Below are 22,468 nucleotides of genomic sequence, written 5' to 3' on the forward strand. Positions count from 1 at the left end.
CTCTTTCTCAAATTCTGGCCAAAAATGCACTGATGACAACTAATTATCTATCCACTTAAATTTTTATTTCAGAATTCTTATGGTGTAAAAGGCAATGGCATTTTACAAAATTTCTTTCCGGGCTAGTTCACAGAAGACTCAAGCTATGACTGAAAACACAGAAAGAGTACTAGTGATCCTACATTCCTCATGAGAATAGAACAACACCTCCTCTCACTTTGAGAGACACTGGAGTTATATATTTCCTTCAGCGGAACAAAGTTCTTCCTCAGAAGTACAAGGATGATGCTGTCTCAGGGCAAAGGAGTGTAGGGAAAGTCAAGAAAAGCTAAACCTGAACAAATATGCAGGAAAAAAACTACCGTATTTGAACACGCAATCCCTATTTTAAGTACAGATACTAAAATTCAGAAAGCTGGCAGCCACAAGACAAGATGCCAGCAAGGCTTCTGAGACAAATGATGAAGATTCTAGAGTGACTCATACTGTCCCTCTATGGGATGACAATAGGGGAAGTGTTCAGAGGACAGTGAAAATTACTGGGAAGTCACATACTTGATTTTAAGATATTCCTTTTGAAAATTTTTATTCTGGTAATGTGATTGATTCTGATGATTGCTACTTGTTTATTTACATTAATCAAGTTTAATAAAAGACATTTTTTGGTTAAAAGACATAGAAACGGCTCTAGGTCTCTTCCTCATCATTTTCTATCCTGTCAGTAGATGATGTGTGTGAATGTCAGTACAATTTATTGATGCCAAGGAAAAACCTAACCAAGATGAATTTACACTCAACAACCAGCAGTATTGCATAAGGCATTACTATCAGAATCACAGAGAAGAAAGAAATTTGAACACCGAGATATGACCATGCGGCAGTGATAGCACAACCAACCTACAAGGATGTTTTTCTAAGTCCACAAACTCCTTAAGGGGATGCTCTCCTAAAAAGTCTGTAAAACTTACTCTCTCCGTATCTTCTTCTGCTCTGAAGACCCTGAATTATAAGATCCTATAAGACCTTGAACACCCACCAACCCAAGTATCCATTACTACCCGAGACTAGTAAAATAACTTCCATATCTACTATTTTCTTTGGTTATCACAACAGTCCTTCAAAGTGACTGTAGTAGTTAATGTTCTCCAGAAAAACAGAACCAATTGTGCAGGGCAGCAAATCTAAAAGCTGTGGAGTGGCTGGCAGCCTGGAGACTCAGGAAAGAGGTGATGCTGTAACTTGAGTCTAGAGGAAGTCTTAGGGCAGAATTCCCTTCTCCTCAAAGGACCTCCGTCTTTCTTCTCTTAAGGCCTTTAAATTGACTGGGTGAGACTCACTCACATTATGGGGGGTAATCTGCTTTACTAAAAGTCTACTGACTTAAATGTTAATATCATCTAAAAATACCTCTGCAGAGACAGCTAGAATAATGTTCGACCAAATATCTGGGTCCTGTTGCCTAGCCAAGTTGACACATAAAATTAACCATCACACTGGCCCTTCTAAAATAAGGTGCTTTGGGGATCTTTTCTGTGTTTTATCAAAACAGAGGTTAAGTATTATATCCACTTTATTTTGGATCCTCTTTTTGTTTTCTAGCAGAAACCTTTATTTAATATTTATTTATTTGTTTTTTATTGTATTTTTTTGATTACCATTTAGTCCCCTTATACCTCCCTCCCACCCAGTAATCACCACACTGGGTGGGCACATTGAACATGTCCATGAGTCCTTTTTCCTTTTTCTAGCAGAAACTTTTGAAGCTATAAGAACTTCTATAGTTGTCAAAACACTAGAAAAACAAAAAAAAAACCCTATAATTACCAAAGTGAAGAAATGCATTCCAGGCACAATTAGTGACACTGCCAAGTATGGCTTGGCCATCAATGTATACTCTTAATGATGACATAATTATTTAAACTATAGTTTGACAATTAAACATAACTTTAAATGTGATAATGCCATAGTCTATGGTTGGTTCTATAGACATAGCTATAACTTATTTTTTTAATCACCAAATTTTACTAATATGATTTGCAATATAGATTATTTGATATATCATGTCATTTGGAAGAAAAAGTCCTTAAAGCTATAATTTTACTAATTTTTATTAGTCTGTAAATGTTAAAATATCAGACATTAATAATAGTGAACATCTTCAGCACCTAGAAGAGTAATCACTTGGTTACTTTTATCGGTTGTTAACTTTTTCCCATTTACTTTGGGTGAAAAGTAAAAAGTAATGAACAGATGATCCTGAGGTACTCTTTGGCCACGGTGGTGTGATGACAAGTTGCTTGTCAAGAAAATTCCTCTTCCTCTTTGTCTGTGCTGCTCTCAGAAAGTGTCAGGAAAGACTGAATTTCAGTATCTTTTTCAGAAGAGCTGGAAATACATTAAAAGATCAATACACAATATACAGAACCAGGTCTCAACTCTTCATTTATCTTCTGATCAATACTACATACGTAGAAGTCACTGGAGGCAGGCAGATGTGAGGAAGCTGCCTCAGACTGGGGCCGTAATTTTCAACTTGCCCAATATACCAGCCCTCCTTCTGATGAGAAATTCTCATCATTATCCCTCTCCCAAGAAATACAGCCATAGCGGCAGCAAAGAGAGAAGATTTTACAATCTCTGATCATGTCTTTCACTGATGATTCAGAAGACCCTTCAGAAACTTGTTGAGCCTCAGGGTCATCATTAAGGACATTCATCATTACATTGGCTGTTTAATAGCAGCCCAATGAATAGACTGCCTGATAAATCACTTCTTTTGTGTACAGTAAATTAGGACTATGTGGATAGCCAGTCAAGATATGTCAAAACCAGAATTAGTGGCAACAATTATTGAGTTACTTTCTTTTGTCGCATTTTATTGTTAAGAGGAAGTTCTGCTGGAGGTCTAGGGTATAGCATGCAAAGGTCTGAGAAAAAAGGTAGAGTGAGGAACAGAGGGGAGCCTGCACAATTCAGATGTTTTGGTCTAAGTTATTTGGATTATCAGCCCATGTGTGCCACTAAATAATATAAAATACTTGCTTAAGATCCTGTGATGGATATAAGCATTCTTTGCATTCTTTCTCATGTCCAACATAGGCTATATCAGCAGAGCCTATACTCTCATCTGTGATCCAGTACAGATTTAACTGTGATAAAAAATTTTCACTGGTAATGACTTTTGCATGACAATCCTAATTTTAAACGACTGCTTTGTCCTGTTAATGTGTTCCCCATATATTTTTGGGAGTAAATGTCCTTTCTTTTATGAAATGATGATGACAGTAAGTAGTAGGTTTAGTTACCTTGTTTTTAATGGCTTTAAGGAAAAACATAGCAACTTTAGACTAACCCATTTTGAAAATAAATTTTAAGCGGTGTTAGAGATACAAAAATCCAAAAACCTCAACTAAATGATTTCCTTATTCAGAAAAAAGAGCATAACACTCTTGATTTCCTTTTGTTGCAATATTAGACTTCAAATCAATCAACAGGATTTACGATACAAAGGACTTTTATTTACATGTATCATAAACCTTCTGAAATAAACCCTCCTTCTTTTTCAAGGGATTCTAGTATTTCAGTAGTATGGTGACATGATAAAATACTTTTCTTAAGCATTTATTAATATTACCTACATTCCCTAGAAACTGATCACCATCCCTAAAAATTCTTACCTTATGTGAAAAAAGAAAGAAATGATAGTGAATTAAAATATGCCATCATTAACAGCCTGGACTCAATTTCCAGAAAGAAACCTCTCAATGTTATATTCTAAAAACTTTGTTCACACTGAGTAAAATTCTATTAATGCAAAGTGTTAAAATTTTTAGCTTAATTAATTAATGTAAGGCAACTGTTTTTCAACTTAAAAAGGAATGCTGAAGGATAATTAAATTCCAATTTGTTATTTTTGACATATGTTTTGCAGCTCAAAATTATCTCTTCACATTATAGTAACACCTTCATAAGCCTTTTACTAAATCCTGATAACATTCAGCAAAGAACACAAACATTTTACAAAGAATGGCTTTATAAAGTACACACATGAGGACAATCTTTCTTTACGTAATAAAAAGAATGAGTCAGGGGCTCATCAAAATGGTTACTAGGCATTATGTTTACACATAAACCGTGGGTTTAACCTACCTCAGTTCCTCTATTCCACGGAGGCCCATCGCATGTAAGGTCTTAAAGAAATCTAAGGCAGGCTGACTTGTATGAAGCAAATTGTAGTTGGAGGCTGGTGAATCTTCTGCGGTTAGGCTGTAAAGTTCTTCTGAAGGATCTGAAATGTTGTATTTCATGAATTGTCAACACATAAATTCAAGAAACAAATGCACAGCAAATGGCCTGAAAAGTTTATTCAGAGTGAACAATAAGTAATATAAAGAGGATCAGAGATTTTTAACCATCTCTTAATTTCCTAATGTTTGTGGGATGGGTAGAGTATGAGGTAAATTTGTTTTGAGATTCCAAGTGGTTTTAATCATATTGATTTTTTGGCAAATTACCCAATTATATTCTCTCAACTTAATTAGGATTTGTTTGACATGTAACATTTAAGTTTAAGATGCATGGTGTGTTGATTTGAAACAATCATATATTGCAAAATGATGACCACCATAGTGTTAGCTAGCACCTTCATCACATCACATAAAAGCCATTTCTTTTGTGGTGAGAACATTTAAGATCTACTGTCTTAGCAACTTTCAAGTATACCATATAGTAATATTAATTATAATCATCCCCTATACATTAGATTCTCAGAAGTTCATCCTATAACTGGAAGTTTATACTCTTCGATCAACATCTCCCAGTTTTTCCACACTCAAGCCCCTGGCAACCACCATTCTAGTCTGTTTCTATGAGTTTAGCTTTTGTAGATTCCACATGTGTTTTTTCTTTGTATTGTTTTGTTTTTTAGAGTAGTAAATAACATTTACTTAGTGTTTGCCTTGAGCCAAGCAATATTTTAAGTATTTTATATATCATCAATTTAATGTTCATAACAATCCAATGATGTAAGAATTATTACCAACTAATTTTACTTTTCTTTTTTATCAGCTTTTATTATTTTTCTATTACAGTTGTCCCAATTTTTCCACCTTTGCTCTCCTCTGCCCATCCCACCCCCACTCCACCTGTTATTATAGCATTTGTCTTTCTCTGTCTGACTTATCTCAGCCATCTTGATTTTTCAAAACACATTACACTTAAGAAAAGTGTCAAATATTTTGACAATTTATAAAATTACAAAGAAAGACAAGTGATCCTCTTAAAAGTTAGAATATTGTGCAACTCTTAATTTATCTGAATGTTAAACACTTTATTATCTTTTTGTCTTCTAAGAAATAAAAGCTTTACCTCCACATAGTCTGAGGCAAAGGTTAGTCTCAGCAAAGTTGCCCACTTGTTTTTGTTTTTGTTTTTGTTTTTGTTCTGGCTTCCTTGGGTTGTTTGGGTAGATAGTAAGCATTTGTATGTCAAAGGGGGGAGCCTTAAATCTCCCTTTTCATAAATCTGGCCTATGAGTTAGCCTAGGTAGGAAAAATAGTGCAAGTAAGCAATTGTAGACGCAAACATATCTTTATAGAAACTGCCAAAAAGTCAAGTATATAAATATAGGGTTACTATATTAGAAAGGCCATAATGCCTTCTTTTTGTTGTTGATAGAATTCTAAGAAGTCATCTAACTTATACATAAGGTTATGGTGATTTTTACAACTGTTAACATAACTGGGCACCATTTTTCCCTTCATTCTGCTGCAAGTGCCAAGGAAACATCTTCCTGATCAGAACAACCAAACACCAAACCACAGTGTATTACACACTTGGTTGAAGAGATAATTTTTTGGTGGTTTAGTATTAATTTAAAATTTTTGAGCAAGCAGATTCCCCTACTAAAAGTAACTTAGATTATTTCTGCTGTAAAATAGACCTCGACACATTTATAATGGAAAGTGTCCTAAAAATTATTCAGCCCATTGATTTTCATATTATGATTCATGGAGAAAGTCTATAGGCTTTAGGAGGATTGCTAAAGCAATCAGGAAGGCTTCACTTGGTCTTATTTACATTTAGGGTTTAAATAAGACTAATTTGGAGAAAAAACAAATGATTTTCAGCTAAAATTTTTGTTCTATCCCCTTTTGTTGGAGACTAGGAAATTAGGGGCCCACAGGGGATTGGCAACTTGCTGAAAATCACACAGGTATACAGTCAAAGAACTGAAACCAGACCTGAGTTCTTTTAGTTCACCACTAACATAAAGCACCATGTTCCAGAATCTAATTCTCTAGCTTTAGGCAACTATCTTCTTTCCTAGTTTCCCACAGGTAAGAGAATATGGGTATGCCAGACACCTCTACATGCCCCAATAATAGGAAATGGTACCTGTGGGAAAACAGTCAATTCAGGATTTGGAATAGGTTGGATTATAGTAATAAAACTCAATAGTGATGCTTAGATCTAAAGAATACCACCAGAAAAGGTATTCAACCTGTGTTAGGTATTTGAATCCTAATTGCATTAACAAAATGCTAATTTGGTATGTGCAAAGAGAATGGGCCTGTTTTTGTATAATTACTCATTCTCAGATTTTTATTTCTGAATACCTTGTCAAGTTAAAAGGAGCAAAGATGACATCACTGGATTTTTCATGGCAGAGAAAAATACAACTGCTAACAAAAGCCCTATTGCACATTAGTGTTAAAGCTAAAAGGTCAGTTGTACAAAAATCCAAGGCTCCTCATTTCCTAATACAGAACAAGAGGAAACTGGATTGATTTATACTGAAATTCTACTTTATAATCATCAGGCCAGCTGATTGGTGAGAAATGGATGAGTTAAACCATTTCTATCCCTAGAGTAAGAACGTATGTTCTATGATCATTGAAGAATCTCTTAAATATAATAATAAAGAATTAGACAAAGGAGAAAAATGTATAACACATTTATATACTTTATTACACATGAAAATAAAAAACATGTAAATAAAAGAAATAAAGGGAAGAAGAAAGGAAGGACCAAAGAAACATTAAAAGTTTAAAAACATTAAAAAGTTAAAAACTTCAAAAAGTTAAAAACTACACAGCAAGTAGGCTATTTACAAAAGGAACCAAGACCAAAAAGTACAAAAATTTCTAAAGGACTATGTAGTTGGCTACAAATGACATCCCAATGTGTAGGAGGGTATGACAACATGGTAACCATGAGCCCCATCTCAGCTCTTCAGCCCCCTGTGTTCCTGTCCCTCCAGCTCTCCTCCACTCTGCTGCTGGGTCTTGCCTTTGTTTATTCCTCCAAACCTTCTTCCCCTTACTTTCATTCTGCCCACAGGCTTTCCTGTTTATGTGGTCATAATATTGATTTGAAGTAAGGATTTCAAATTATTTAAGTGACATTATGGTATGTTGGTAAAACAAAGGAACGTAGGGCAGACCTGCCTGTGGGTTTCTGCCTCAGTTCTTGTGCACCCAGGGGAGACCCTGGGCAATTACATTGTCCAGAGCTGGTATCTACAAAGGGGAAATCAAAAATAGCACCTGCCTCATCTACCTCCCAGAATAGTTAGGAAGAGCAAATGGGGCAACACTGCATATAAAAAATGGTGAATATTATTACTCATTGAATGGTTTCATATACCTTATATCAGAATTTTTAATATGTTGACTTTCACTTGTAATCCAAAGGTGCCCAAAAGAAAATGATTGCCATTGTAGCCCTTCATGACCTGACTGTCTTTACAAGGGTTCTCTAGTGAATTTGCTGACTACACACCCTGAGTAGACCTTTTACAACTTAATGGCATGCTTAATGGTCAACCAATTAACAAAGGCTCCAATTACATAGGAATCCAATGGCTCACTATTTGAATCACAGACAGCTGGGTACATCTGATATCAAGTAGATTTTTATACCTTCTTGTTTAAGAAAAGTACTTTCTTCTGTTTGATTACTTGACTCTCTGAAATATCTATGAGCCCACGCAAACATAAAACTTCCATGGGAATTTAAGGACCACAAAAGCTCTTAAACCACAAATCAAAATGAGTTTGGAATAAACAAACTATTTGTAACCATTGAAATGGCACATGCTTTAAAGTGGACCATTACTGGTACTTTCTCATAATGCTTCTTTTCCGATATTTTCCAAATTTTTTTCCAGGCTATAACATCTAAAAACTGACAAGGTTATGGATATAACCTTGAGCTTATTGAGGAAATGACTGTAGTATTATTTACAAATATATTTATGGAGAAGATAATAATATGGCATGAACTCTAGCTAACTATAACCCTCAATGCACTCTAGAAAAGAACAAAGTTTTAGAATAGAAACAACTTTTAGATATTTTTACTAAAATTTAGACTTACTAAGATCATCTTATTGTATCATATGTAGAAAGCACCACCCACAGGTTCCTTACCTAATTTAACATTTTTTCCAGGACATGTTAATGTGCGAGGCACTGCTGAGTTCGTGTGTGCGCATGCATGCATGTTTCTACTTCAAACCCCCAGTGGCTTGCCAGGACCCAAACTTCTTAGTGCAGAGAGAAATAAATATAACACATTTAATAAATATTATTAAATATAATATTTAATACATATTTGAATTCAACCACTGGGCAATTTTATGATAAGGCCTATTATTATACCCATCTTTTATACATAGAAACTGACACAAAGTGAGATTAAGAAAATAATTTGCCCAATGTCACCACACTAGTAAGTGATTGTTTTGTTTCCAAATCAGCTCCCCCTTTGGATTCCCTTGCCCCAGTGCCTGGCTTCCATTGCCCTGCTTTGCTGCCCTTCCGTCCTGATTCAGCAGGAAGCTGTCTGCATACACACATCCCCTGCTGTGCCCACCCTACCTACTTCTGAAATGGCTCTACTATCAGCCACAGCAATCTGAACCAAAGGAGAAATGCTTTACTTAATGTAGTTATTTTCTGTCTTTTCTTCTCTCAGCTCCTTTGCAAAGCTGTTTTCCACAGAACTTAGTGGAAGTAGATGCATCCTAGAGCCTACAGAAAACGGGTCAAGGGTAGCTGCTCACAAAAATGCAGCTTTCACAGGGATGTGAACATATTTACATTTGTATAAGAGTCAAATTGTGTAGCTATGTCTGCGGGAGACCAAATCTCCAGAGTTTTGCCAGAATGCATCATAAGTAGCAAAATGTGGGTGGAATTTTTCTGTCCATTGATGCTAAACAGAATACAAAATGCCTTGTGCAGAATCAGTGAATTTTCTAGAATAGAGCCTAATTTCACTACAGCATCTGTCACCTCACTGACTGTTGCATTGATTCAGCTGATATGCCATCTTCTTACTTCCTCAGCTCCAGGAGAATGTCTCAAAGCTGTGCGCTCATCCAGAGCTAATCTTCCCAAAGAAAAAGAGAGCTGTGCCTGGGTCAAGTGTGTGTAAGTGACGGCCTTCTGCTCCGGGCCCAGTGGAAGAGCCCTGCTGCTCACAGGCTATGCCATGTGTGCCTGCTTTCATATATAAAGTTACCTATCGTAGTGAAAATGCTGGGATTGGTGTATGAGGAAATGAGAGACACAGGGCTCCAGTAATGCATGTAAGAATAAAAGTGATAAAGGCAAAGGAAAGCTCAGTGGTTAGGAACACACATACAAAAAGACTAGTGCTTGTAAGTGCTGCATTTCATTTGTAAATAATAGAGCTTATCAATCAATCAAAATAAGAAACCCCTTTACTTTCTGACTAAAAATGGTATGGTTATCCTTTTAGATCCACGTCACACCAGAGACATGCTTCATTTTATAATTTGCTTTTAGTGCGAGTATTATTACCTCCCAGGAGATTTGCATTTGATTTTTAGTGATTTAGAGTAAAGCAAATGAATGATGGATGGGTAAAGATGGACCATAAACTCTCCTCCCTCAACTTCTAATGAAATGAATAGAAAAAGCATAAAAATAAAAACAAAATAAAATCATCAAGAACCAAACAAAGAAAACAAGTTCACGTAATAAACTTTGACAAGGGGCAGACATAGAAATAAATGGAAGATTCATTGAAGTGTTGCTGAGTGCTACTGCTGTTTACCCTCTCCCCTACTCCACTCGATATTCTAATAATAGGAAAAGGAGAGTCATCTAAAGTACCGACAAGTCTTACTACTACTGCACCAATTTGGAGAAAAGCAGGTGAGGGGGAAAAAGAAATCTTTTGAAATATTTTTAAAGCCTCTATATACCCACAATAAGGTTTTAGAAAAGGCAAGAAAATTGAAACCTGCAGGTGATTCGACAGGTAGAAACTTGAAACCAGGTTCAATGAAATTTGGCATTTAATAAAATCCAAAAAAAAATAAGAGAACCCAGATTCTCCAACAAAGGAGTCTGAGTTCCTCAGCCCTTCATCTATCCTCTTCAGGATGTTGAGCTGGTAGGATACAGAAAAGTACAATATCCAAGCCACAAATGTAGCTCCAAAGAGAAGACTGACATATCTCAGAACAGATGGAAAGCATTTCACAGAAAATGTCATCACACTATATCAGGAAAGAGAGAGGATACGAGCAAAGCTATCCACAATAAATATGAACAAATAAGACACAAAAAATGGTAACTAGATATGCAAACAAACTAGAATCCAAGAATCCATAGTATGTAGAGAATGATTAAATAAAAGACCAGTTGTAGTAAACAGATCAAAACCATAAGAAAATTCCCCATAAAGCTTTTGGTTACAAAATAAATAATAAAAACAATATTTTTCATAAGAGTCTCATAGATCAAACATGTCAAACATCAAAAAGGAAAAAATTAAATGGTAAACTGCTTCTGAATTAAATCCTGTACCAGAAAAAGGACTATAATGAACATTGAAACAGTTTTTAAAAATTATATATGCACTGTGGATTACAGAATCATAGTGTATGAATGTTAAGTTTCCAAATTTTGATAATTGTACTATGGTTATGTAAAAGAATATCCTCATTCCTGGGAAATGCACACAAATTTTTTTGGTAAAGGGTCATAATGTTTACAACTTCCTCTTAAGTAGTTCTGAAAAAAAGGGCTGCGTGTGTACAAACACAGAGCAAGGGCAAAAAACAAACAGGTGGTTAATTCAGTAAAGTGCACACAGAAGTTCCTTGTACTATTTTTGCATTCTTGCAAATTTTCTTTAAGTTTAAAATTATACCAAAGGAAAATATTATTAAATAAAATCAAAGAAATACCTTCAGAGAGCTAATTTATTGAGTCAATCAATAAAGAATGGACTACAGCCAGCTGAAAATTGAAATTCTGACACAGAAGCCACGCTTGAGAGAATCACAGTAAATGCAAAGGGAAGTAAAAAATGAATAAAATAGTTGAAGAAAATATAAGTAAATACACTGTACAAAGAGGATCCAACATAAACAAAATAGGTTTCTCAGCAGGAGAAAACCTAATGGAACAGAAAAGCAATTTAAATATACAATAGTAGAAAAATTCTCTGAGAACAAAGAGGAACTTATTTTGCAGACAGAAAGAGAAGCCTCTGTTTTAAGAAATGCTGGTCCATTAAAACTGAAACACAATCCTGGTTCTGTTGCTGAATTTTAAAGATATAAAAAAATTTCAAGCATCCAATGAGGAAACAAGCCTGTCACATGCGAGAGGGTGAAGTAAAAGGTCAAGGTGACCTCAGCCAATTTGCTGCCCAAATATAAAGGCAGCAGGCATTCTGAAACATGAAAGAACTCAAGACATTCAGCTACCATGAGCTCTACCTGAGGGAAAAACTATTTGACAATCACATTCAAACAAAACTTAATGGGAAAAACTGTGCTAAGGGACTAACTAGCACCGCATTCAGGGACGGATAACAGACAATAGAGAAATGTCTACAAGCGCAAGGGAAAAATTGTGATCTACTAAATTCATCTGGCTAACTTGCTAATCTACCATGAAGGTAAAACACAGACATTCTCAGGGATGCCCTAATCAAATCTTCCAGAGAAGAATCAAAATAAAAGACTCAAAATTGGGAAGTTGTAGTAAAAGGATGGTTCTGATCATTTAATCAATAAAATTTTCACTAAAAAAATTTAAAAAGGAAAATTTGAAACAATGAAAAAGTTATACCATCACTGTTACCATGGATCGTTAACTAGTTATCAGTAAAGGGACCAAAGGGATTGGACATTGAGCTTAATAAACCGGGGAGCATAAACCTGTTTGCTTCACCAGGAAGCTACAGCTTCACACCCCAGAGGATCATAGCATTGCTCCACCAAGGTGATTAACACTCCTCTCCTCAGCCCTCCAGTACTGTATTGTTAGGGGGATGCGGGGGCAGGTGCTTGAGGATGGAGGCCTGTCAGTCTAACCAGGGGGTGGACCCAGGGAGGGGACCCAAAAAGCCCGTGAAAGCTTGGGAAGTTTATTCATCATTTTGAAAAAGTACTTGGTCTGTCCCAAACCCAAGCTAACATAATCCCAGGGGAACAAAGAAACTCTCTCCCTCTCCCTTTCTCTCTGTCTCTTGCTCATGACCCACACTTATCCCACACATTAGCACATTCCCTCTTGCCACAGAACACATGACCACGTGGGTCCGTTCAGCAGCTCCCAAGGCCTGCAGAAGACTGTGGGGGCTCCAAACAACTAAGTTTTACGATGAAGCGGAAACTCTGGACCCTGTCTTTTGTTTTGGCCTTGCCGAAGACATTGGTGGACTTTTTCCGTGGTGGGACAGACAGAGATGAAAAATTGGAAACCTAGGTGGCAGCTTCTATTTTCACTGTAATAAACCATCTTGTCACACCACAATCTCCTGTGCTGGGTACTTAGGATGCTTTCCTTCTGGTCCATGGAAGAGCCTGATCTCCACCAACAACATCACTGTAACAGGAATGTATTCAATACTACCTAAAATTACATGTGTAATAAATAGGAAATAAATGAATTCTTATCTTTTATTATAGGGATTTATTTATTGCTGTCTAAAATAAATCATAAAGTTAAAAATGGCCTCAATTGCTTACTACTTGTTTTTACCCTTTTCCTTAATTTTTAAAGGGGTAGTTGTAAAAATTACAAGCTGGACCATATAAAATTGCCAATATCCCACTGTTTTTGGTCTAACAAAAGGCAATTTCATATAGCTTAACTTAATATTTGTTGTGATAAAAATATTTATTTGAAATTTATAATTTCCTTTAGCTTCAATTATTTTTTGGTAAACTGGGTAAATAAATACATAACTTAAAAATATTACATAGAACATAAGTCTATTTTTAATAAAATTATTACCATCTTTCCTACAATCTGTTCATCCTTCTAACTATAAATTCTTGTATATATATGTGTGTATATATATATAGACACTTATAAGAAGAGAAATTTAAAATGATGTTTATCAAATGTTATTAATGGTTATTTTCAGAGTAGTAACATTTTGTGGCATTTTTACTTCCTTTGGCATTTTTTTATACTGATTGAATTTTTCAAAACCAAGATGTATTCTTTTTAGGAAAATAGCAAAGGCATGAATCTAAGGTTAATATCACTAAAACAACAACAAGCAAAACCAAGGGAGGAGCTGCAGGTGGAACGCACAGGCCCAGAGAAGTTTCTGGCCTGCCTGGTAGATTTGCAGCTGGCTTCTATCACATTGCACAAACAGCTTTCTGATGGAAATTAAGATTTCTTCTCCTGAAGTTTTGTTACTGAACCAGACCTTTGTAAATTCAAGAATGTGGTTATGATTTACCAGACTACATCCGCTGACATTCAGAAAGTGGAATGCACAGATATAATTTCTCCTCACACTGCACTGCCAACTACCAGCATTCGTATCAACTGGGTTCTTGTTAGACAGGCAGAACCTGGGCCCACCCCAGACATACTGAGATTGAATCTGCATTTTAACGAGATCCCTGGAGGTTTCCTGTACACACTGAGGCTTAGGAAATGCTGCTTTAAACGATCTAACAGCTTAATTCTCTAACACAGATTTTGGGCAGCAGCTTTCATAAAGCTATAGAGATTAGCCACTCAATGGGTTTGCAAAAAGGAGAAAAAAGTTTATTTTTCTGTCCACATGAAGTTTCCTATGAAATACAACTTAATTACATATTATGTGACCTAAGGGACTATCTCTTGCATGGCTGGCATCCACACATAACATTTTCAGGGTGACCTCAAGGGATATTGAAGAAAACAGACACAAAAGTTGCTGGTTAAAGAAGAAAAGGGAAAGGCTTTTTTGTTTGCTAGCTCATTTTCTTGGAGCAAGCTCCATAGGAAGAATCAGGCAGCAGACAGAGTTAACAATGTCTACAGTGAAAAAAATAACATTACCTGCAAGATTTTTCAGCACATTTGATTCCTTTTCCAGGCTGTCTAAGAAAGGCTCACTATGATCAGTAATATGAATATGTTTCATTTCTGACATTTCAGAAGTAGCTCTAGACAGTGATTGAACAGGGGCACTTCTTGGTGGAGGATGAGAGAAGACGGAAAGACAGCTGGAGCTTCTTTTCACAGAGTCAGAAAGTGGTAAATTTGCTGTTGAAGGTCTCTGTGATGTCTGGCCTAAAACATAAAAATTTTTTACATCAGCTGCTTTTAAAATTTTGAATGAATACTTAAAAATACAAAATATTAGCCTCGCAAACTTAGAGCAGTGAAGTCATGCCAAAGAGTTTATGAAAAATCAAATTTTAGTTCATCATCCATACTTTACCACAAGTTGCTAAGCCCAAATTACTTTACCTATGCCATAAAGAACACTTTGGGGTTATTTCCCCACAATTTTTCTATATTTGGAAAAAGATAAAATAATGTGAATATTAATTAAAGCAAAATGTCTATGCAAATTCATGTAGAAATGATAGCACAGGTAAAGTTATAAATGTACTGATTCATTGTTCTGATTTAGATAAATATATTTATATGAAGTGTAAATGATTTATATTATGAGATAACCTTGCATTCCCTTAACACAAATTGATGTTGTATAAAATATTAAATTCTTTAGAAAAGAGTTATTGTTATTATCATAAATATCATGATTTGATTGAGCATTTGCCATGAAGTGATGGCACTCTAGTGACCCAAAGGAAAATGTAAAACTTGAAAGAGTCATTCTGAATTTTAGGCAGTTGTCGTGTATTAAACATGTACTGACTATTGAGTTACTCTTTTTTTAAAAAACTTTAAAGATCTACTTTGAATGTAGCTAGTACCCTAAGAAGAATCTGAGGGCAGTATGTAATTATTTAAGCAATTAAAACTGACTAAGGTAAGTCCCAAAGGGCACCAATTTTAATGAACATTTCAGAAATCAATTTTGAAAACAATTTTGTTGGAATAAAATTACGAATAAATTAAAATAAGTTCCTGACCTTTTGTGTCTGTTTGTGTTCAGGGACAATTCTGAAGAAAAGTAACTGACAAAAAATGTGCTTATGTTTTAAGAAAAATAAATGTAAATATCCCTAAGAACTATTTTAATTATTTTAATGACAGGAATGTGGAAATAATTTCCCCTTTTACCTATAATATGTAAAGAATCAATATTTTATGCATAGCCATCTAGAAAAACAAATTTGCCATTCCTGCATAATGAAGTAAAGCAGTAAGAGGAACAGTGATAGAAGCACCAGTCAGTGAGTGTAACAAGTCACCTGAATAAATCGAAAGTTCTAGGTCTACAGAGAAAACCATACCCTTCTATATATATCGTGCTAGGTCTCAGTTAAGTAAAATGTAAAGGGATTTAGAACTTTTATTAAAATAAAACAAAATGATGTGATTAGCAAGAATTAGACTTATGACAACACAAATAAATACAAGGCGAGAAAATTTTCACATAATGTTGATGTCCTTCAGAAAATTCAGAAAAGTTCAAATACTTGATGAACTCTTATAACAGCATCTAGTTGCCACAATATTTGAGGTTAATTGATACCAATCGAGAAAAAAATAAATAAAAGTACACCAGCAATTATCAGACCTGTGCTTAGCACACAGCAAAGAGACAGACCATCTTTTTTGATGAAAATATATTCAAAAAGCAATTCAGAGTAACTAACATGCAGAAACAGAAAGAAAATACTTCAGTTTGGTTCTTGATTTAACTCATTTATTTTATACATGTCAGTGTGTCCTTCTCTCTAATGTTCATTGTATAAGCTTATTAATGTTATTGCTAGGATTGAGATTTGAGGCATAGTTAAGTCTGGAATTAATGAAAAATGCCACTATTGCAAGGATCATTCCATGCCTTTTTTAAAGTATAGTATTTAGATATAAATATAAGAAATCATTTTAGGACTAATTTGTGCTATAACTGGCAAAGTAATCTTGGGAAATTATAGATTAACACTGATCACAGTTATACACAAAATATAACACAAGAAACTGTCCTCAGTATTAGCTAAAGAATATATTTTTCTATGACTACAAATGAAACCATGCCAGATATTGGAAATATTTTCTTATATTACTGGTCACAAGAATGCTAATAAGAATGTGAAAATATGAATCACTCTCTGAATAGTATTCAATACAACAGCAGTTATTGTTGCTATTCTAATTATAAATTAGAATCAATGAAACATAATCATGGCAACTTGCATCTTGCACAGTATCCCGATAACAAATTCCATTCTGATCAATGGACCACTATTTTATTCTTGAACAAAAGTTGTAAAACACTATTGTCTATGGATACTCTTGCTCAACTATGTAACTTACTAAGAATTTACATATAAGAAATAGGAATGTATTTTCTAAGAGTTCTTGAAACACACATAGAAATGTTATTTAGCATTATGGTTTAGCAGAAAAACATTAAACTAGGAAGCAAGAACCTTATCATCTAGTCTCACTGAATTAGAAATCAGGTTATGACCTAAGACATGAGAATTCATATCTCAGCAGTAAAATTAAGGAGTTGGACAGAATGATGTCTTAAATCCCCTCACACCCTGAGAACTTATAAGTTCACATCCATTCCCATTCAAGTACAAAAACATTTGCCAAATTTTAAAATTGTCTGGCACTGTGTCAGGATCCAGATATTCAAAAATGTATGAGACACTGTCCCTATCCAATGGTGCACACCAGGCAACACACTGTCCTGCTAGCCAGCTGACAGTGTTCCAGGCCCTGCTCCATCACCGAGGATGCACCCGTGAATGGCACAGGCCAGGTTCCTGCTCTCCTTCCTATTACAGCTGGGGTAAGCATAAAATAAACAAATGAAAATAATTTCACTTAATGATAGGGTCTGTGAGAAAGGTAAGAGAAGGTAGATGTGATTAAGGAACTCAAAACACCAGCATTAAATAGTTGGGGTGGTCTGAGGAAACCTCTTTTTAAGAAGTTGGTATCTGGGCTGAGGCTGAACAATCAGAAATAATGAATCATATGAAAAAGAATACGAATAAGGAGACAAGGCTTCAGACCATCTTGGATCAGAGGGAAGAGCAAATTTGAAAGCTAAGAAGCAAGGTAAGAGTGCGGCCTGTCTACTAACAGAAAGGAAGCCAGTGGGGCTGCAATGTGGGAGAAGCTGTGTGAGGAAAGGCAGGCAGGGCCAATTGGTATTGCTGTGTGAGGCACAGTAAGGAATATAATTTTTTCCATCTTTTCTAAGAAGCCACAGGGTGCTTTTTAGTAGAAGTTTGTCATGATGGAATCTATGGCTTAAGTTTATGAAAAATATGATTCACTCCCTATAAATTATAAACACTTTTATGACAATATGAATAATTCATTCACTGACTATAAATACCAGAATTTGATGGAAAATAATCATAGTTTTGTGGAAAGGTAAAAGTAAATTTGGGGGAGACAAGTAAGAGACGATGCAAAGCTGGCTTGGGCTCAACTTGAGCAGTACAGATAGAACTGGTTAGATTTAGGGTCAATTTTAGAGCTGAAAACAGCAGAATCTGGGGATGAATAGGATGTGATGAGTAAGAGTCAGAAGGATTCCCAGGGTTCAGACGTAGCAATGTTTGGATGGTGGTGTCACTTAGACAGAAAGGTGGGTTGGGGAGGAGCAGGGGTAGCTTTTGGCAGGTTGTGGGTAGAATCAATGGACTTGCTGTCAAACACATATGTATTTCATAACTATCAGGCTTTTACATTCACAAATTAAAAAGCTTAACAGAAATATGAATTCTTTTATACACTGGCATCAGTTCAGAATAGAGCATTTCTATAACTTATGGCATAGCCAGGAAAATTTTACTGTATTTTAGGCCACAGAAATAAAACCATTTCTGACAGTGTTCCAGGCCCTGGAACACTGGGCCTGGAACACTGTCCCCATAGAGCCATTTCTCTCTGCCACCAACTAGTAAATCTTATGAATTCTTCCAGATTCAGCTGAAATGTCCTTTAATTTTTATCATCTTGCATATTTATGCTTTTCAGTGGCAAAGCAATTATTTTATCATCTTTATTTCTAAAAGACTGCACAGTCACCTACCTCTATTGTAACTATCATTAATTACATGTCAATCTCCAAAAGTGTGTTATTCACAGTCCTTTTATAAAACTTATAGATGGTGTAATTTATGTTTACATATCTCTATAGCAGTTTTCTTAACATACAATTTTTGGCCTATCATATTAGCACAACATGGAGTTGTGATAAAATAAATGCAAATTCCTGGGCACTTAAATGAATCAGAATCTCTAGGAGTGAGGTCAAGGAAGCTGCATTACAACAGGCATCCCAGCTGACTGCACTCCCACTGACAAGTGAGAACCTCTGCTCTGGACTCTAAGATCACAGGTTATAGAAGGGAGGGCTTATTTTTAATATATTTTATTGATTATGCTATTACAGTTGTCCCAGTTTTCCCCCTTTGCCCTCTCTACCTTGTAACTCCATTCCCTCTGGCAACATTCCCCCACCACCACCTTAGTTCATGTCCATAGGTCATGCATGTAAGTTCTTTGGCTGTATTCTTAACACCTGCCTATCTATTCTTTACTTACCGATTTCCACTTCTTAATCCCTGCAACTTTTCCCTTATTTTCCCCTTCCCCCTCCCAACTGATAACCCTACAAATTATCTCCCTATCTATGATTCTGTTCCTGTTATCCTTGTTTGCTGTTTGTTTTTCAGATTCAATTGTTGATACTTGTGAATTTATTGCCATTTTAAGGTTCATAGTTTTGATATTCTTCTTTTTCTTAAATAAGTTCCTTTAACATCTCTTATAGTAATGACTAGGTGACGATGAACTCCTTTAGCTTTACCTTGCCTGAGAGGCACTTTCTCTGCCCTTCAACTCTACCTGATAGCTTTGCTGGATAGAGTAACCTAGGTTGTAGGTCTTTGCTTTTCATCCCTTTGAATACTTCTTGCCAGTCCCTTCTAGCCTGCAGTTTCTTTTGAGAAATCACCTGACAGTCTTATGGGAACTCCTTTGTAGATAATTATCTGCTTTTCTCTTGCTGCTTGTAAAGTTCTCTTTATCTTTAACCTTTGGTACTTTAATTATGATGTGTCACAGTGTGATCTTCGCTTCCATCTTGTGTGGGACTCTGTGCTTCCTGGACTTGCATATATCAGTTTCCTTCACCAAATTAGGGGAGTTTTCCTTCATTATTTTTTCAAACAAATTTTCCATTTCCTGCTCTTTCTCTTTTCTTTCTGGCACCCTTATGATTTGTGCCAGAAAGGCACAAATGACTTGATGCCTTTGTGATGATTTGAGTGTTGGAACATTTGAAGTTGTCCCAGAGGCTCCTTAGCTTATTCTTGTTTTATTGATTCATTTTTCTTCTTGCAGTTGTGATTGAATATTTTTTCATTATGTTCCAAATCATTTATTTCATTTTCAGCTTTATCCACTCCACTGTTAGCCCCTGTAAATTTTTCTTTATTTCATTTAGTGTAAACTTCATTTCTGCCTGTGTCTTTTTTATGATGTTGAGGTACCCAATAAGTCTTTGAGCATCCTGATAACCAGTGTTTTGAACACTACATTTGATAGTTTGCTTATCTCCATTTTGCTTAGTTCTTTTTCTGGTGTTTTGTTCTGTTCTTTCATTTGGGCCTTATTTATTTGTCTCCTCATTTTGGCAGCCTCCTTGTGTTTGTTTCTATGTATTAGGTAGAGCTGCTTTGACTCCATGTCTTAGTAATGTGGCCTATTATGGAAAGCAACCCTGTAATGTGGTAGATTATAGGTGTACTTTCTATAATAGGGTGGAACCTTAGGCAATCACCAGGGCAGGCAACCCATGTGAACCAGGATGATGGAATCTCAGATATTATGTCACTTTTCTCTGTCTATATATGGGGGAGGACTCACAAAGGGGACAATGACACTGGCTGGCCTCTAGAGGAAGCTGTCCTCTGGCCCTTGCCCTGATGTCAGACACTTCAATTTCTCCATGTATGCCACTGGTGCCCTTCCAACTGTTGCCCAGTGCTAGAGCCCAGTGAGAGTGAGTCTGCATAGGTCTTAGGTTTGTTGGGGATTCTTTAAGAGGAGACTCCTGAGAATCCTGCAGTTTCTTCTATTACCCCAATACCCACTGGTTTTTGCAGCCAAAAGTAATGGGGGCTTATCTTCCTGGCACTAGAACATTGGGTTGGCTGATCTGGTGTGCGGTTGAGATCCTTTGCTCCCAAGGTATCCCTCTCAGTTTTTATCCACCACACATGGGTGTGTGACCCCCCTTTCTGCATCTCCACACCTCTGTGCCTCTGCACCTCTCCACATGTCCCCACTTCTCTGCCGCTCCTAACAGTCTGGATGAATGTGACTTCTTTAATTTCTTGGTTGTTGGGCTTCCATATAGCTCGATTTTCTGACGATTCTGGGTAATATTTATTTTGTAGTCTAGTTATAATATTTTGCTGTGGTTGTGCAAGGTGGCGAGCTATGTTTACCTATGCCTCTTGACCAGAAACACATTCACTAGGGAGAGCTTATTTTTATCACCAGTGTCTGGCAGTGCCTGGCCTAAAATATGTGCTCTCACAAATGGGTTTTATATTAAACTATTGATTTCATCTGACCATTCCAAATGGATAATTAAAGGCATTGGGCTACTTATGTATAAAGATTTGTCTTAGTAACAAATTTCTCACAGCATGCATGTGAATTTGTTTTCAGCATTATACAGTGACTTAAAACAATACTTTTGACTGCCTTAGAAGGAAGCAACCAGAATTTTTGAAGCTGATCTAGACTCTGATATAAGTGGTGGTACTTAACAATAGAACCAAAATATTATTTTAAATAGATAGTTTTTCCATTAAAAAAATCTCATCTCTGACAGTTTCACAACATAAATGCATATGAAAAATATTTTTTCTAGCCAAAGAGCTTTAATCATAGGATTTAGGGCAAGAGAGACATATAAATCTTACACATCTGTACAAGTAGTATGTAATTAAATTTATGGCATGAAGTTGGCCTTCAAACAAAGCAAACAGCTCCCTTTTCAAGTGTTCCTCCTAAACCCATCTGGGAATATTACTTATGCATCCTCGTCCTGCCCCCAGCCCAGCACAGTGCTAACATACTCAACACGTCCATGTTGCATTGCCTTAATTCATCATTCATCTACTGCAAACTCATGTAAAATTCAGCATAGAAGAAACCTACTTTAGTAGGTATTCTTGGATAACAACAATGGATCTATATACTTACTAGGAAAATATTATAATGAACATTCAACATGTCAAAGAGTTATCCTATAGGAAAAAAATTTGCAATTATTTTGGTTAGGGAATGGAGTAAATGAACAAAATCAAGATCCAAGCATTAACACACTCAGCCTTAGGTTTAAAATGGAGGTGTCTCACCCATGCCTACTAGCAGTAAGCTTAGCTTAAGCCATTATCTGATCAGCATACAAACCAAGTGGAGGGTATGCAAAGCTTCGTATAAATACACTGTTTTTCCCTAAGTCTATGGAACTGAGCAGATAAGGATTGTTCAAAACATACACCGTATCCTGAGCTACATTTTTAAAATATTGTGCTCTAATTCATTGCTACAGAAAATAACTAAGACTGTAACTCAGGTTTTTTGACAGGAATAATGGCTACTCTAGGGTTGGATTTTTCTTTTGTTTCGGGGTTTTTTTTTTTGTCTTTTGTTTTGTTTTTGTTGCTGTGGTTTGAGAAGAAAAGTAGAGGACAGTTGGTTAAAATGACTAAGTTTACATCATAAAATGCAAAACTTAATTGTCAGGTGGCTGGTAAACTGGCAAAGTCAAACTAATAAAGCGAGTCGCCAGTAGGCATGTCACTGTGGTGTTCAGTCCACCTTACCTGTCCTCTGCTGGGCTCTGCCCGTCAGAGAGCTCCGGGCACTCCGCACCACACCCAGGGCAACTGCGCTGTCAGCACGCGTGCTCACGCTGTGCTCTGGGATCCAGTCTCTGTCTCCTCAGAGAGAAAAATGGCACAATTATATAAATTTTAAAAAGGAAATATCTT

General features: G+C 36.0%; 1 protein-coding gene across 1 annotated transcript in view; it reads right to left on the reverse strand.

The window, feature by feature from the left end:
* Positions 1-2,300: 2,300 nt before the first annotated feature.
* Positions 2,301-22,468, reverse strand: part of ZBBX (zinc finger B-box domain containing) — a 101,299-nt gene continuing 81,131 nt past the window's right edge. The window contains exons 16-19 of the mRNA XM_045851774.1: positions 22,301-22,417; positions 14,340-14,573; positions 4,150-4,288; positions 2,301-2,385 (exon numbers count right to left, since the gene is read on the reverse strand). Coding sequence (XP_045707730.1) covers positions 2,301-2,385; positions 4,150-4,288; positions 14,340-14,573; positions 22,301-22,417 — 575 coding nt within the window. The remainder of the gene's footprint in view (positions 2,386-4,149; positions 4,289-14,339; positions 14,574-22,300; positions 22,418-22,468) is intronic.

Source organism: Phyllostomus hastatus, unplaced genomic scaffold (genome assembly GCF_019186645.2).
Source record: "Phyllostomus hastatus isolate PE091 unplaced genomic scaffold, TTU_PhHast_1.1 phas_contig_86, whole genome shotgun sequence".
Classification (NCBI taxonomy): Eukaryota; Metazoa; Chordata; class Mammalia; order Chiroptera; family Phyllostomidae; genus Phyllostomus; species Phyllostomus hastatus.